General features: G+C 37.8%; 1 protein-coding gene across 1 annotated transcript in view; it reads left to right on the top strand.

Annotated features, from left to right (window-relative positions):
- The first annotated feature begins 2,767 nt into the window (after positions 1-2,767).
- LOC122333701 (seizure 6-like protein) overlaps positions 2,768-15,917 on the top strand; it is a 39,904-nt gene continuing 26,754 nt past the window's right edge. The window contains exon 1 of the mRNA XM_043231400.1: positions 2,768-3,056. Within this exon, the coding sequence (XP_043087335.1) occupies positions 2,975-3,056 (82 nt within the window). The 5' untranslated portion in view covers positions 2,768-2,974. The remainder of the gene's footprint in view (positions 3,057-15,917) is intronic.

Genomic DNA, 15,917 nt, shown 5'->3' on the forward strand with positions numbered 1-15,917 from the left:
ATAAATTGAATATGCATTCCATATATATTTGTTAATTTACATTTAGTCATTTAGCAGACACTTTTATTCAAAGCAACTTACAAATGAGGACAATAGAAGCAATCAAATCCAACAAAAGAGCAGTAATATGTAAGTGCAGTGACAAGTCTTATTTTTCCTAATGCAGTACATGTAGAAAGGTTTTCTTATAATAAATAAAAAGAAAACAACTAGGAATGCTTGCGTTAGAGGGTCCTTTTTTAATAAAAAAATAAAGTCTAAATTATAGAAAAATAAGAAATAAATAGAAAAGAAGATAAGATAGAAAATAAATAGAGAGTGCTAGTGCTGAATGCTCTTTTTTCTTTTCCAAGAAAACATACTAAATCATTTCAAGCTATAGAAAGAGTTGTTTACACGGTCAGTGTTTTCTTTAATGATTTTAGGTAATGCAGCCTTTCTAAAATCTTGCCAGTGATTAACAGTTGTTGCTGCAAAATACAAAAAAACTGTAGATTGAACTAAGCAGTGCTGGTACAGTAAGTATCAGCTACTTTTTTATCATCAGTTCCTGGTGGAGTCCTGCACTAGTCTCATTGAATATCATGTTTCACTTAAAAATGCCCCCGTCTTACTGCAGCAAAAACGGGTTGCAAATGCCATTTCATGTTGAATTTAATTGTTCCTGGGAAATGCTCCAAAGGTGCTGAAAACTAAAAAAAATGAGTTTCCCGTCCCCAAGGACCTTTCTACACCGCATTAGCTGCAGAGTACCTGTTTCAGCACTTCCTAAGTAAACTAAGCATATTGTGGATTTGGTCGTTCGGTGGCATTTCAGTGTGGAATTACAGCAAGCCGGCTGATAGATGGCAGGGACATGGAGACAGTGTGGAAAATCACAGATAATCCTTAGACCTCCTCGGATCTAATTAAGATTTTCTCAAGGAAAGGGAGGGATGTCAGTCACTTTCGAGATTTTCTTTTCATTGATTTTCTTCATTTCTCAAGCTTAAAGAGACGAGCGTGGTGCTAGCAACGCCAAGGTCATGGGTTTGGTTGCCAGGGAATGCATGAAGTAAAAAAAAAAAAAAAAGTACATTGAATGCAATGTGCATCACTCTGAATGCGTGTAAGCGGATTCATATGTTTGACTTTTTCTGTTTTAAGATAAATGCAACAGCATCGTTATATTCAGCTGCTGGCTTTTAACTATGGCAAACACAGTGGTTTCAGCGCTGGGCAATGAGCCATACGTGTATCATGTGTCATGCCTCATTAGTGTGTAAGTCTGACTGGCATTGCCAGCACTGAGCAGTGATCTTACAGCCTTAGAAACAGACGGTCGATTGAAGATATAAAGGTTTACACATTTTATCCCTCCCAAACAACACTGGAAGCTCTTGACTCTCATTGTACCAAAAGCAAAGTCGATATATATTATCTAAGATCATTTATTTGTTGCACAGAATAAATTATTTGAAAGAGACTAAATGATGAAGAGCTCAAAGACCTTTATCAGAACAGAAATTAAGCATTGGATCCTCTGCAGTGAATGGGTGCCGTCAACTGATAAAAACATCACAATAATCCATTAGCAATCCACACGATTTCAGCCCATCAATAAACGTCTTGTGAAGTGCATGTTTGTGAAAAACAAATACATCATTAAGGTGTTTTCATTAATGATTTCATAATAATTCAGACAACATAAATTCTTCTGTGGAGAAAGCAGTTTTGGATAGAGGACTTTCTAATACATTTTTTGATGGGTTTTCACTTCGCAAAACATACTGATGCACTAGAGTGATGTGGATTGCTTGTGAAATACTGAGATGTTTAGACTCCCATTCTGACGGCACCCATTTGCTGCAGAGGATCTGTTGGTGAGCAAGTGACGTAATGCTCAATTTCTCCAAATCTGTTCCGATGGAAAAAGCTAAATCCTCTACATCTTGTACGGCCTGAGGGTGCATGCATTGTCAGTAAATGTTCGTTTTAGGGTGAACTGCCCCTTTAATCGAATTTCTCCTGATGAATGTTTTCCCTTTCTCTTCTGGAACGCTCACTCAGAAGTAATTAACAAAGATTATCGCAAAGCAGCTTGATCTGGCTAACAGGCGTTTGAAAACGACGCTCTCTGAAAAAACGACTTTCTGTTCAGGCCCTTGGACTGACAAGAAGTAAAAGTGCATCAAAGCCTCTCGTATCTCAAAGCGGGCTGGAGGTCTTTATGCGGTTTCTGTCCGGCTCCTCTCACATAGCCGCTCATATCTGTTTGAAACAGAGTCTGCTCTGGTCACGGCACCTCAAACTCAAGGTCTATCTCATTTCTTACGGCAGGCCAGGAGCCTTTTAGCCTGAGATGAGAGATGTGGGATAAGCACTAACGCTGTTACTGGACTATGAATTCCCCAGACCGGTGAAGTCATGCATGATATCATATGGGCTTCACTATGAATTGATTGTAATGTAAGGAGAGTCCAGCCTCTCTGCTGGGAGTTTTAAATTGCCTTTATGGTAAAAGGCAGACTGGGGTAAGTTGTCACACCATTCTCAGAAATTAGTTCTTGATGTGTGCTATCTATCTATCTATCTATCTATCTATCTATCTATCCATCCATCTATCCGTAACAAATAAGCATTCACTATATTCCCTGGATTCAGATTCTAAACTGTAGAAGCATATTCTCCACAGCATCAGCAACTTTTACACACACAAACCAGAGAGAGAGAGAGAGAGAGAGAGAGAGAGAGAGGAGGGGTGAGTGAAGGAGAAGACAGAAGACACACTGCGGAGTTCAGCAGAGAAGAGATGAAGAGAGCTGGAGACAGAGACCAAACCGACATCACAGCGCTGTGAACACACAGGAGCTCATGCACACACGCCGCCTTTGAGTTCAACTCCACGTCTCTGACACTAAGCAGCTCTGCTGTGGACTTCAACGCCGCATCTGTGATTATTCTGGGCTGGAACCCCTTTGGACTGTGTCTTAACATGCTGGGAGTTCAAAGTGATGCTCTGCTGGTCGGCTTGATGGTTTGGATGGGAATCCTATGGGGAGAGATCACAACCCAAGGTAATGTTCATTACTGCACTGATTCATTCAGATGCCCTTGCGTCTCCGATGCACTGACACTGCTGTTTAACAGAGAGAGCCCTGGAAACTTTAATAACGCACACGCCTCACTTTTATGCCGATTGCGCACAGCCTATTCGACAAAGACTCGCTGCAACACAAGTGTTTGAGTTTAGTCGCCGCGGCGCCGACATGTGAGGTTCGCGGACAAGATCGCAGGAGACAAACGTGCCTGTTTTGATCAGTTTGGCTCGTGCGTGCGCTGCCAGAATTGTTTTCAAGACAAAAGTGGGGCAGAAATAACGAAGAAACGCGCTTATGTGTGGATCTGCTGCATAATAACGCGCGTGGACAAAGAGATGCGCTGCGGGATTCCAAGTCAATGTGTTTTTTTATAACGTGTCACATGCATGGATGTAACGCATAGGCATCGTGCTTAAATCGCAGCCAAGAAGGACCCTTTGGACTCGCGCTTTAACTGTAATGAAAGTGCAGGGAAGGACGTGGAAACGCATTGTTTTGTTGCCAGCTAACGTGTGCGTACGTGTGCCTGTCCATTCAGAAGCACGCTTCCTTTACGCTATTATGAGTTTCTTTGCGCAAGATTGCGATAAAAACAAATGCTTTCTTTGGCGAATCGTGCGCTCGCCTCGGAAACACGAGCAGTTTGATTTCAGTAAGTGTCACCTCCCCAAAACAGGAGCACTCGCCCTCCCTGACCCGGTGTAATAAATGCAATGCTGTTGCATTATTCATGCAGATGCGTGAACAAGAAGTCAAACGACTGTGTTGGTTCATCCACCCGTGTTTTTCTTCCCCGAGCAGCTCTTTAATCACTTGCTGTGTAAATTTAGCTCAGTTCCACGCGCGTGGGCAACTCATCTTTAATCGGGACATGCGCGAGTGCATATGGCTCCTTAACACGATTCTGTCCTCTTGTAAAAGATTATGTTTGTTTTCCGTGCGCGCTCATCTTCTGAAATGAGAAGGGAAAGACACCTCTCTGCGTTTGGATTGTTTCGGTCCCATATAAATTCATATTCCAGCTCCATTTGACGTTTCCAGCCTTCAGGTTGAAGAAACAGCGTTAAGTATAAACAACAGCTACGTTTTTGTTTCTGTAGGCTATATTAAAAACTAAACGTTCTTTAAAAAAAAATAATCACGCATCAATACAATAACGGATATTTTAGGAGGTTTTTGGTCGTAAAAACTGTTTGTATGTTTTATTAGGCTATATTAGTATCACTATACTGTATCATCGTCGACTATCCTTTGCTAAATCGCAGACACGGAGGCGCAGCTACAGCTTTATTATTTATTTATTAATGTGGCTGATTCCAAATGAGTGTTTAATTCATGTTGAACTGAAATTTGTGACATCTGTGTCTGTTTTGCGATTATTCGTCAGTCTGACGCGTTAAGGTTTCTCGCGCACCTGTTATGAACGTCGTGGGCGGGCTTTATGCCGTCGCCAGCGTGAGCAGCCAATCACAGCGAAGCAGACACGCCCACACCCGCAGGTACGGTTACCGCTGGCGTGAACGTCACCCTTAACGACGAGATTTAAGAATTTAGACAACACCTTCCTTTAAAACTTAATTTAGTGTGGATAGTATTACGTGAGAAATCTAGTTTAATATTGATATATATAATATTAAGTCTTTCATATTTATTTTTCCTAGCTCCATTTTAATGTTGTGTTCCATTCAGTTTGGATTGACAGTTTTAACCATGCATGCATTATTCTGTTGCCTGCACGTAATCTGATGTGTAAAGAAACAAAATGGCAATTTAATGACAAAAAGCATTTGCTTTGCAACTATGCAGTTATTTAAATTCTTGATTTCCACATTAGCTTTCCGAGTTGGCTTTCTCTTAATTCACACAGTGCAAAGTATGAATTGAATTTAACAGCACGATAAGAGCACTGCTTCAAACACAGTTCCATAACTAGAAGTGTTCGATCCGCAAAAGTTATCGCGTCCCTCGCGTTCACTTTGGATCGCGTCCCATAATAATTGAGTTCTCTTTTTTTTGGCACACACTCTGATCTTAGTTACACTAGCCGTCTTTATTTACTGCCGGTGATATGATAGAGCCCTTCCATGCTATCAAACACATGAGAGTGTTTTTTTTTTATACTGGTGACTCAAATCTAATTTGTTATGTTTTAAAGAAATAATTCTCTCGTGTCCCTGTTTGCTCTGAGTCATTGTGTTTGGTGTTCCTTCATTTGTAGAAGAACTGCGCTGGTCGCTCTCTTCCGTGCAATTACAGTGAATAGGAGCTAGGGCTTTCATGCTTCAAAAGCACCATAAAAGCAGTCAGGACTCGTGCTCCGCTTCCACAGAGGAAAGAAAGTCACACGGGTTGGGAATGAGCAAATGAGTGCGATTTCTCATTTCTGACTGAATTATCCCTAACCGAACAGCCGCGGAACAATCTCCTGCGAAGTTTTAAGCAAATTCACGGCGGCTCACCCAAAAAATCAGATCAACTGTTCTGGCGGTGCTGTCAGTGTTATTTTCACAGGGCTAAAACTCTCTAGGTGACAGACTGTCTGTTCTGCACCTTCTGAAACTCACTCATCTGGAATTTGTCCTTCTCCTCCCATCACATCACTTCCCGTCTTTCTCCGCAGCTCTCCGTAGTTTCTGATACACAAAGCCAAATCAGAATAGAAAGGGCAAGAATGTCCTGCAGGAAATGTCTGATAGGAACTAAAACAAGTGCGAGAGATGCTCCCTCGGAGGACTACAGGCTTATATATGTGTCCTTTGCTGTGGATTTATGGCGACCCGAACATTGCGTTATTTTACAAAATATAAAAACAGTCTTTTCACTCGTTAACATGTAAATAATGACTCTTATTATACTCTTTAAAATAAAGGTTCCAAAAAGCATATTTCACAGCGATGTCATAAGAACCTTTTAAAGCTCCCCAAAGAACCTTTTAGTGACAGTTCTTAAAAGAATCATTTAAAAAATAATGTAATAAACCCTTTTCCACTACATGGAACCACCAAATGCAAGATTTTTTTTTATTAGTGTATGGATGATTATAGACACTTTCTGTTATTGCTTCTTGTTTCATTTTTGTTTAGCAGGCCTCATTACCATGATTGTTTTTTTTTGTGTTTTTTTTTACAAGTAATAAATATTCGTGTAGCTATCAGACAGTGGCATAACTACCAGCAGTGCAGATTGTGAAAAAGTAATAATTATTTAAAATTAATATATTAATGTTAATTCATTCAAATGTCAATTTATTATAATATAAATATACTAAATAAATAAATATTACTAGGCTATATTTTCAAAAATTATATTTATATAAATTAAATGACAATTATTTATTTGTGTAATTATTTTTGTATATGTTTTTATACACGAAAAATATCTATTGGTTAAAAAAAGTCTACATACTTTGAATTATTATGATTATTTTTTTTAATCATATTTAATGTCTAGCCAGACCCATGTGTGTGCACCTGATATTTATCAGGTTATGGGCAATGTCACTGCAAGGATAGGAATACCAGTCAATTTTGACCTTGTGGGGACATTTTTAGGTCCCCATGAGAAAACAAGCTTATAAAACATACAGAATTGAAGTTTTTAAAAATCTAAAAATGCCGGTAGTTTCCTGTAAGGGGGAGGTTTAGCTGTAGGGTTGGTGTAGGACAATAACACACAGTATAAAAACCATTACGCCTATGGAGAGTCCCCATAAAACATGGAAACACAACATGTGTGTGTGGAGATATTTAAGTATAATACAAATATATTTACATATTTATGTACTCAATAAAATTGCCTAAAATTGTACTTTTAGCACATTAAACAGGTATACTTCAAATCTGGATCAAATCAATTGAAACAACTAATTTTGTATTTAATGCATTTTAATTGTGCGGTAGTAGTCCTGAAGTCCAATTAAAGACATACTTAATGTATTTGATTGTGCCAAAGTGGAACTATTGCAAGTATGCTTCAGGTACACTTAAAATATTTGCATAAAAACCAATATTATTCAAAGATCATAAAATCCTCTTAAAAAGTAACATTAAAACATATTTTAGACTTGATATTAAGCAATGTTTTGATCGTATGACCTTCAACAGGAATCTTTTTTTTTATTATTTAAATGTCATTCCTGATGATAAAGATTCCTGATGAACACGACCGAAACACCATTTATAAATAAATTTGATATTGGTATTGTTTTTTGACCTTGCTGGTCTTTGTCTCTTACGCACCTATCTATCTACCGTCAAGTGTGTGGAGAATCATTACTAATTGATCTAATTAGACTTGATGCTAAGAAATGTGCATGGTGCAAAGCAGTATGCCAAATATATATATATATATATATATATATATATATATATATATATATATATATATATATATATATATATAGTAAAAAATGAAAAGGCATCCATTCATAGAATGATTTGGTCGTACGTGTGGATCTGTTGATTCAGGCTACGATGGGCTTCTGTCTGGTTCAGAATCCATCACCAGGTGTTTGTTTTGCTAATATCACATTTTCCTAATCGGATATGAAAACAAACGCTGATGTAGATCCGTTGGCATATTCTGTAAATATACGCGTTAGGTAATATCTCCAGCGTAATTTGTTGGCTGGCATTATGGTTTTGTTTCAATTAAGCATGTGGTGTGTTAAAAATAGCAATAAGCTCTTAATATTTCTTTCTACATCAGAATACGGTGTTGCATGCGAGATCACTGCCATTTTATAAGCTCTGACAGTAGGGCAGCTTGCGTAATATCTGCTCTCCTGTAGCTCTGTACCGTGGGCTGGAGGCCTGTACGCATACAGTGGATCTTGGAAAGTGCTTTCGGTTGTAGTTTCCTCAGAACGAGAGGTCTGCATCTGATCCCCGGGAGGTTTGCTGACGGGAAGGCGACCGACAGCTTCTCTTCAGCGCCTGGAGCCCGACTCAGCAGCTCGGCACCTCCTCACCGTCCACACAGAGGATTCTCTAGTCACTGGGAGTTGGCGAGACTTTCTCGGGTTTCCTTTGAACGCTCGTGTCCTACAGCGCAAAAAAAGATTTGTAGCTGTGAGGGATAAGGGTTAAGGGGAAAGAGCAAAGGTAGATTAGAAGAAGCTTTAAAACTGATCGAAAGTGACAGTAGAGACTTTTTAAATTATTGCAAAAGTTTTCTATTTGCAGTTCTTTTTAAACAATGCATTATAGGTTCCACAAAAAATATTAAGCAGCACAGCTGTTTACAGCGTTGATAAATTTAAGAAATGTTTATGAATTATATTATTAATGTATACTTTATATGCAGTCTGGGGAGCATCATTTTGAAAATATTAACATGCATATATTTATTCATAGAATTTATATGCAAATATATATTTAATATATAAACGTAACATATTTTTCTTAAATATATGCATGCATGTTTGTATATTTATACATATACAGTACACACATAAATTATGTATCCAAAAACGTTTATTTTGGATGTGATTTATTGCGATCATATATCCATGTAAATGTATGATTTGTCTCATTTATGTAGTACAAATTCTTTTAGCTGTCTTGAAATAGTGTTATAATTTTAACAAATAATTTTTTACAAAACATCTTCTAATTAAATTGTGAATTAAAACGTATGCTCTTTAAATATCTGATTATTAAAGTGTTTTTTTTATTCAGTAATACAATTCATAACTAGTTATAATTCCTCCTTTAACCACAACGGAGATATTTCGTGATAGCTGCCAAAAACATTACATTTTTCATTTGTGTTAGTGTTTAACCAACAACCTACAGATAAAAAAAGTGAATTTTTACACTGAAAAACACTGCTCCAGGTCTAGATTCAGGTTCAGTCCCCCTTTAGCAATCTGTGTTTTGCTGAAGGGCAAAATATTAATGATTTTTTTCTTGCTCGGATCAACCCAATAACCTATTAGTTACCAGCTCTGAGCTTTTGCTCGCTCGCTTATCAGGGAGGCAGCAAGAGACTGTCAAACGCAAAGACAAAATAAGTACCTCTTTAACGTTTCCCGATGAAAATGTGAGGAAACAGTTTAGCATAAACATCCTGACACAAGAGTTTCACAGCCGAGCATCTGTTGCCTCGGAGTGTTAATGAAATTATCAGGCAGTGTTAATCAGCCCTGACTGATTGCATTGGTCGAGTGAATCCAACAAAACTAATGAACGGCCCAAAGGATAGGCTCATCTTTACCAGTGCCCTGAAAAGAGAATATATTAGTGTTTGTTTTGTGTTCAGTTGCACTGACCGGCTTTATTTCAGGGGTCATTAAATGCTCTAAAATATTTTCTCTGACATGCAGAAGACTCTGCATGGAAAAAGAAAAAGTTAACATGAAATCAAAATCAACTTGACTTTTACATTAAATGATCCCAGTCTTATTTTAAAGGATTCAGTGCATGTCGTGCCAAAATTGTTTGACTCCGAACATTAATCACATTGGGTTGCAACCCCCATTTCGTGTTTGTTGAGTTTTAAGTAATAGTTCTCTTAAAAATGAAAATGTGCTGAAAATGTACTTACCCTGAGGCCTTTGAAGATGTAGATGAGTTTGTTTCTCCAGTGGAAAAGATTTGAACAACAACGGATCATCTGCAGTGAATGGGTGCCGTCAGAATAAGAATCCTCTAGTGATCTACAGCATCAGCAACGCCAAATTGTGAAAGATCCAGGATTTTGATAAAAGAGGACAACAGCGGATGGACTTAGAAAGGCATTATTATGGATTTTGCCAAAAAACAATGGTTTAAAGCTAAAACAACTAAATGGTTATTTCTTATAAGCACACAGCCTTTTGCTTCACTAAACATTAACCGATGGACTGGAATGGTGTGAATTATTGAGATGTTTTTATCACCTGTTCGGACTCTCATTCCGACGGCACCCATTCACTTCACTGGTGAGCGAGTGATGCACGGATAAATTCCTCCACATCTCCATGAACAAACCAACCACTTTACATCTTGCATGGCCTGAGGGCGAGCGCATTCTCAGCAGATTTTCATTTTTGGGTCAGCTGTTCCTTGAAGGACGTTTGCTCCCTCCCATTAAGCCATGGTGCTCAAATGGGAAACGTGAATTTGAGCCATGGTTCTGCTGCGTCTCGATCGCTCCCTCCTTTCATGCACTCTGCTGTTAAAAGAAAAGCAATAAACTGTAATGGAATTATTCAAGACAGGAGAATGAGGCTCAAGCATCGAAATGTTTACTGTTGCCAGCAGACGCCTTTTAAAGAGATTAAAAAGCAGGATATTGTCGAGGAACAGAACACAGCCCCTCGTAATCGCTCCTAACGCGGCTGCAGCTCTAATGATGCATGTGAATGAGCGATTCAGAACGTCAGCGCTGAACTTTGAAGACGCTCCATGATGAATCTGAGCCTCTGAATATGACGGTGTCACTTCAGCCAGATGGAACGGTTGGTGCAAAGCATGCACCATCTGTCAGGCACATGACACCTCAATTTCCGCGGAGCATTTTACATGCTTAATATTTCAGCTTCCCTTTGCTTCAAAGCGGCGGCTGACAGGTCGCATGTTTTGAAACGTCCCAACCTGTTTCTCTGATTTGAGAGCCGCACGCAAGCGACTGCCTTCACCTGAGCCTGGGCGCGTTTAGCGTGTCGCGACGAGGTGAGAAATGCAGTCAAAGCATTGCCGTCAGCTCCCCCGTCTCCGCGGTGACATTTGAGAGCGAGTGTTTGCATTAACGTTTTAGCTCGATGTTTTACACACCTTCAGCTGTCGGGTTTGTTCATCCTGTGCTTGCGAGCGCTGTCAGCCGCTAATGCAGAAGGACAGTCCCAGCAGGTGGAGGGAGTCGATTCTGTGCTGAAACTTCATTTTACAGCTATTATGGAAATGACTTTTTCGGGGCATGAAGACAGCTTTAGAAAGAGCCTCAGAATTAATGTAATTTCAGACGTTTAGATCTGAATCATTTCTGAATGTGATAAGGTCTCGCGCCTGCTGCTTTTGTAGATGGGAATTAATGTCTTGAAATGTGGCTGAAGAGCTTTAATGCCCTTAAAATGTGCTGTGGAGGTACCATGGTACTTCTGATATATACCAGGACACGTACCGCTTATTAATATGTCGTGGTGCTTTAGACATGAAACATGGTATTACCAAGGTATTATTGTAAGCACCATGTACATTTGTATGAAAAGTACCATAATGCTACCATCTGATACCATTACTGTTATGCCACAGTAGTTTTTGCAAAGTACATAACCATAAAAAATGATGTACTACCATTTAGCGTTTACCATCTACCGTTACATTTATCTGGTAAATATCTGTAAAACCGCAATATTGGTAATGGTATCAGGTGAAATTACCACTGTTTCATTGTACTATCTGGTACCAAACTTGTATTTTTGACTATGTTTCAAAGTACCATAGTATTAGCAGATGTGCCATAGTACCTCCACAAGTACATAGTACCTTTGTAAGTTATAACCGGGAAAATCATGGTATAACCATGTTACCAAATCACAAACATTGTATAACCATGATAAATATTCCTAAAATGATGGTATTAGCCATAAAACCACGCTTTTACCATTTACCTTAAAAATGTGATGGCACCATGATATGGTGATGGTAACACGTAAAATTACCATGGTATTTACATGGTACTACAACAAGGTACTTTTATGAATGTCATAGCACCGGTAGCGCATTAAAAATACTATTTAGGCTTCTAAGACGTTATTGCTATACTATTTTGGAAATGTAAATGTTAAGTGAATGTAAATAATTTATGGTAACTGTTTTACCATAGAATTACCATCTGATACAGTCACAGTACCATGGTGCCACCGCAGTACTTTTTCTAAGGCCATAACCAAAAAGCTGTGGTAATACCATGGTGCTAATCATTTTCTGGTGGTATAGTGATGGTTAAAGGTGGAAAAGCCATAAATGTACCACAGTAAGAGTAATTACTGGCTATTTTAAAGTACTCATAATGTGGTTTTAACAGAAAAAAAAATATTATCAAGCAGTACCTTTCAAATACTTTTACATTAAAGTACCATGGCTTTACCATCTTACTGCATCATTGTATTGCCAAGGTTCAGAAAAACTGTTCACATTGCAATAGGCTAGTCCTTTTTTAGTGATTGTTACATTCATGTACCATGGTATGCATATTATTCCAAAGTACTTGAAAGAATACCATGGTATTACCTTGATAAACAAAGCATGGCGGTACCATGGTGCTTCATTGTTAGCGTGTGATGTGAGGCGTCCCGAGGGCAGTGTTAAAATGGGTGGCCGGGTGGTTTTTTGCCTGTGCAGTCTCTGCTGTGGTCGGATCCAGGCCTTTTGAGCGTGTGAATGAGCGATCGGTTGGAGGGTTCTTGGCAGGGCTGCACACTTTAGTGCCTCTCTGTGGGCAACAGTCATTGAAACACCACTCACACTCCAGACTGCCTCCCGTTCATGCATGGAGCACAAGATGGAGGAGTCAAGGCATGGAGAAGAGGGGGGAAAAAAAGAGAAAAACACTCATTTTCATAGCTTTTCTTTTTTTTCATCTTGCATCCATCAAACTTTGTCATGCTTATGAAACCTCCTCACTGTCACAGGATCTGTGTGTAGATGACAAGCTCTTTGATTTTTAGACGTACGGCGGGTTTCCTCTGGGTAGCATAAAGTATAAATAAATCAACAAATAAATGTTTTAAAGGACAACCGACATTAATTGTAAATGGAGAGGGCTTTTAAGATAGGTTGTCATGGCGATGGGAATATCAACACGAAACAAGAGTGGAATTCAGTTCAGTTCAGTTCTGTTTTATTAGTAGAGCACTTTTTCTATTGAAATTGGTCCAAAGTAGCTCTACAAAGAAAAGTACGCAATGAATAAGCCAAATGTGACATTGCCTTGGAAAAACTGCCCAAGATATTCGGGTTAGATGGGAAGGAATCTCAAAGGCCATTATCTGTGGGTTGGTTTTGAAGTTGCATACTAATTAATAATTACATTAATGAAATTAAGTAGTATGCGTGCTAATATACTGTATGTTATGTGAATTCCTGTATGCATGGAACATCTGGACGACATACGTGAAATACTCAATCCCATAATGCACTCAAAGTTTATTTTCCAATTTTTAGATTTGATATTATATTTATTTTATATGATATTATATTTCATAATATTATAAACTCTTTAAACTGAATTAAAGAGGACAAAATTATTCTAAGATGATAACTGGATGTCATACGCTGAGTGGAAAAAAACTAAATAATGAGGTAACTAAAATAATATATATAATTATAATTATAATTTCAAATAACCGTTTTCTTATTGAATATATATTGAAATGTAATTTATTTCTGTGATGCAAAGCTGAATTCTCAGCATCATTACTCCAGTCTTCCGTGTCACATGATCTTGCAGAAAACTTTCTAATAACTTTCTAATTTGAGTTCAAAAAACATTTTTTATTATTATCAGTGTTGAAAACCCTAGTGCTGCTTTATATTTTTGTGTAACCTGTGATACGTTTATTTTAGGATTTAATGAGTAGAGCAGCATTAATTCAATATAGATATATTTGTAATATTAAAATGTCTCTACTGTGATTTTTGTTCAATTTAAAAATATTAACAGCTTACTGACCCCAAACGTCTGAGTGCATAGTTTACTGTAAAAGAAAAAAAAAAAGGTGGTAGTATGATCACTTGCAGTTCTGAACATTGACAGAAGTTTGATGCCCAGAGAGACATTGTTCTATCGTCCTTGATCTTTTTGATCCCTGTGTACACTTTGTAAGTTAAATGAAGGCAGGAGAGGGAGAATAGAGAGGATACGGCGCTTTGATGTACTGTCACCCTTTGTTCTGCTGAGAAGTGGTTAATCACACTCTTGTATCGTAGAAACGTTAGTTTCACCTCGGCTTTGAGGAACACAGCGTCCCAAAATAACAAATAAAACCAAAGCAAAGGTCAGAATGTTGAGGGAGGAGGGCTGAGATTAAAGGCAGAGGACAGGGGGTGAGCGGAGAGAGAGGAGCAGGACAGCTGCCTGTGCAGACGACACACACCTGTGCAGCTGCTCAGAGACGCTCAAATGACGAGCGGCCAGAAGATGCCATCTGCCTCGCCATTCTGCAGGGAATCCAGTAGATTCTAGAACATCCAAGAACGGATGAGACCCCTATAAAGGCACCGTGGAGACGATGAGACGGTTTATTTTTTTGATATCTAATTTAACAGTAACTATACAGTAATAAAAATACTATTTCAAAACTATAAATGTCATGGCGGAAAACGACCTGCACGATTAACCCCCTAAACACAACACAATGCAAAGCATGATTCAAAATATGAGTAAACACTGTTGAAAAGGTTTGTTAAAGGGTTACTCCACTCCAAAATGAACATTTTGTCATTAATCACTATACACTTCAGAAAACAATTTAAAATGACACTGACGAGAATAATTTTTGTATGGAAAGAAAATAACAAAAATAACACTTTATTCGCTATGGTGTCAAATCATTAAATAAAGTCATTACTTTTGGTTTCTTTCCGTAAAAAAGTATTTATAAAGTTACCACTGATGGACTGTTTTGACAATGTCTTTCATACTTTTCTGGACCTTAACAGTGTTCATTACTTCAGCCCCATTTTCATCCAAAATATCTTCAATTGTGTTCTGAACATGAACAAAGCTCTTACGGGTTTGGAACGACTTGGGCGTAAGTGATCAATAGAAAATTTGTTTTTTTAATATTATGGTAAATTAAAACAATTACCTCATGTAAATTGTCACAAACAACTTCTAAATCAATTTAAACAAATTATTTATTGATTATTTATTTTTATTTAATACAGTTGCAATAATATTCTGGTCCCATTCTAGTATGAAAACATTTAGAATTGAAATTGAATTAAATTAAACTGAATTACAATTTAATACCTGAAACTAAACTGTATTTGAATTGAGCAAACAAGGTCCACACTTGCTTAAGTTACAATTAAATATTAAATCAAAGTAAATTCAAAGAAATTCAAAGTAAAAGGTTTTTATTTTTACTAGTAAATATCCACAAATATCATCAGATTTCATTTTTACTCGACAAAAAAAACACACTTTAAAAAAAAATATATATACAATTATTATTGTATGTATATAGTATGTTTTGAGCATTTTTATTCTCTTTTTTTTTTTACAATTTCTTTGCAATTGTTTGCAAAATTTACTAGCAATGTTTGAAAATTGTAAAAAAAATTTGTGTCACATGAAACAAGCTGAATATGCCATGGCACTCAGAAATACATCAAGGGTAAAATTAGTTACTGTTTATTGTCAACTCGTGAATGTTTGCTTGTATAGTTGCTTTGCATACTATATTTAAATGCTTGCATTTACATCGAAGTGCATCATTTTAAAAAAGCTTATTAAATGACTGAATTTGCCCATTTTGATGCCAAGTCTTCCACCCATCTTATTACAGACGCTAGTTGATTTGTGCTGAAAAGCTTTACATGCCGGGTGAATGTGCCATCTGTACTGGATCAGGATTGACAGCTCTTATTTTCCACATCGACGGACGACTGAGTCAATCTAGAGCTATGCAGTCACCAGCAATTTGATCGTACAGTCACCAGACGTTTGTCCAAGCCTCTTGGTGTAATTTGTACATGTTTACAGACTCGCAACAGATGATAAGGATGTTCGTGTGGTAGCTCGTCGCTTTAATATTGTATCCTCTGTGCACCGGGCAGCACTTTAGACACAGATGATGTGTCATGTGGCTCATCCCAACACAATCAATGGCTGCTCCAGTTCAGCGTT

Source organism: Puntigrus tetrazona, unplaced genomic scaffold, assembly GCF_018831695.1.
Source record: "Puntigrus tetrazona isolate hp1 unplaced genomic scaffold, ASM1883169v1 S000000373, whole genome shotgun sequence".
NCBI lineage: Eukaryota > Metazoa > Chordata > Actinopteri > Cypriniformes > Cyprinidae > Puntigrus > Puntigrus tetrazona.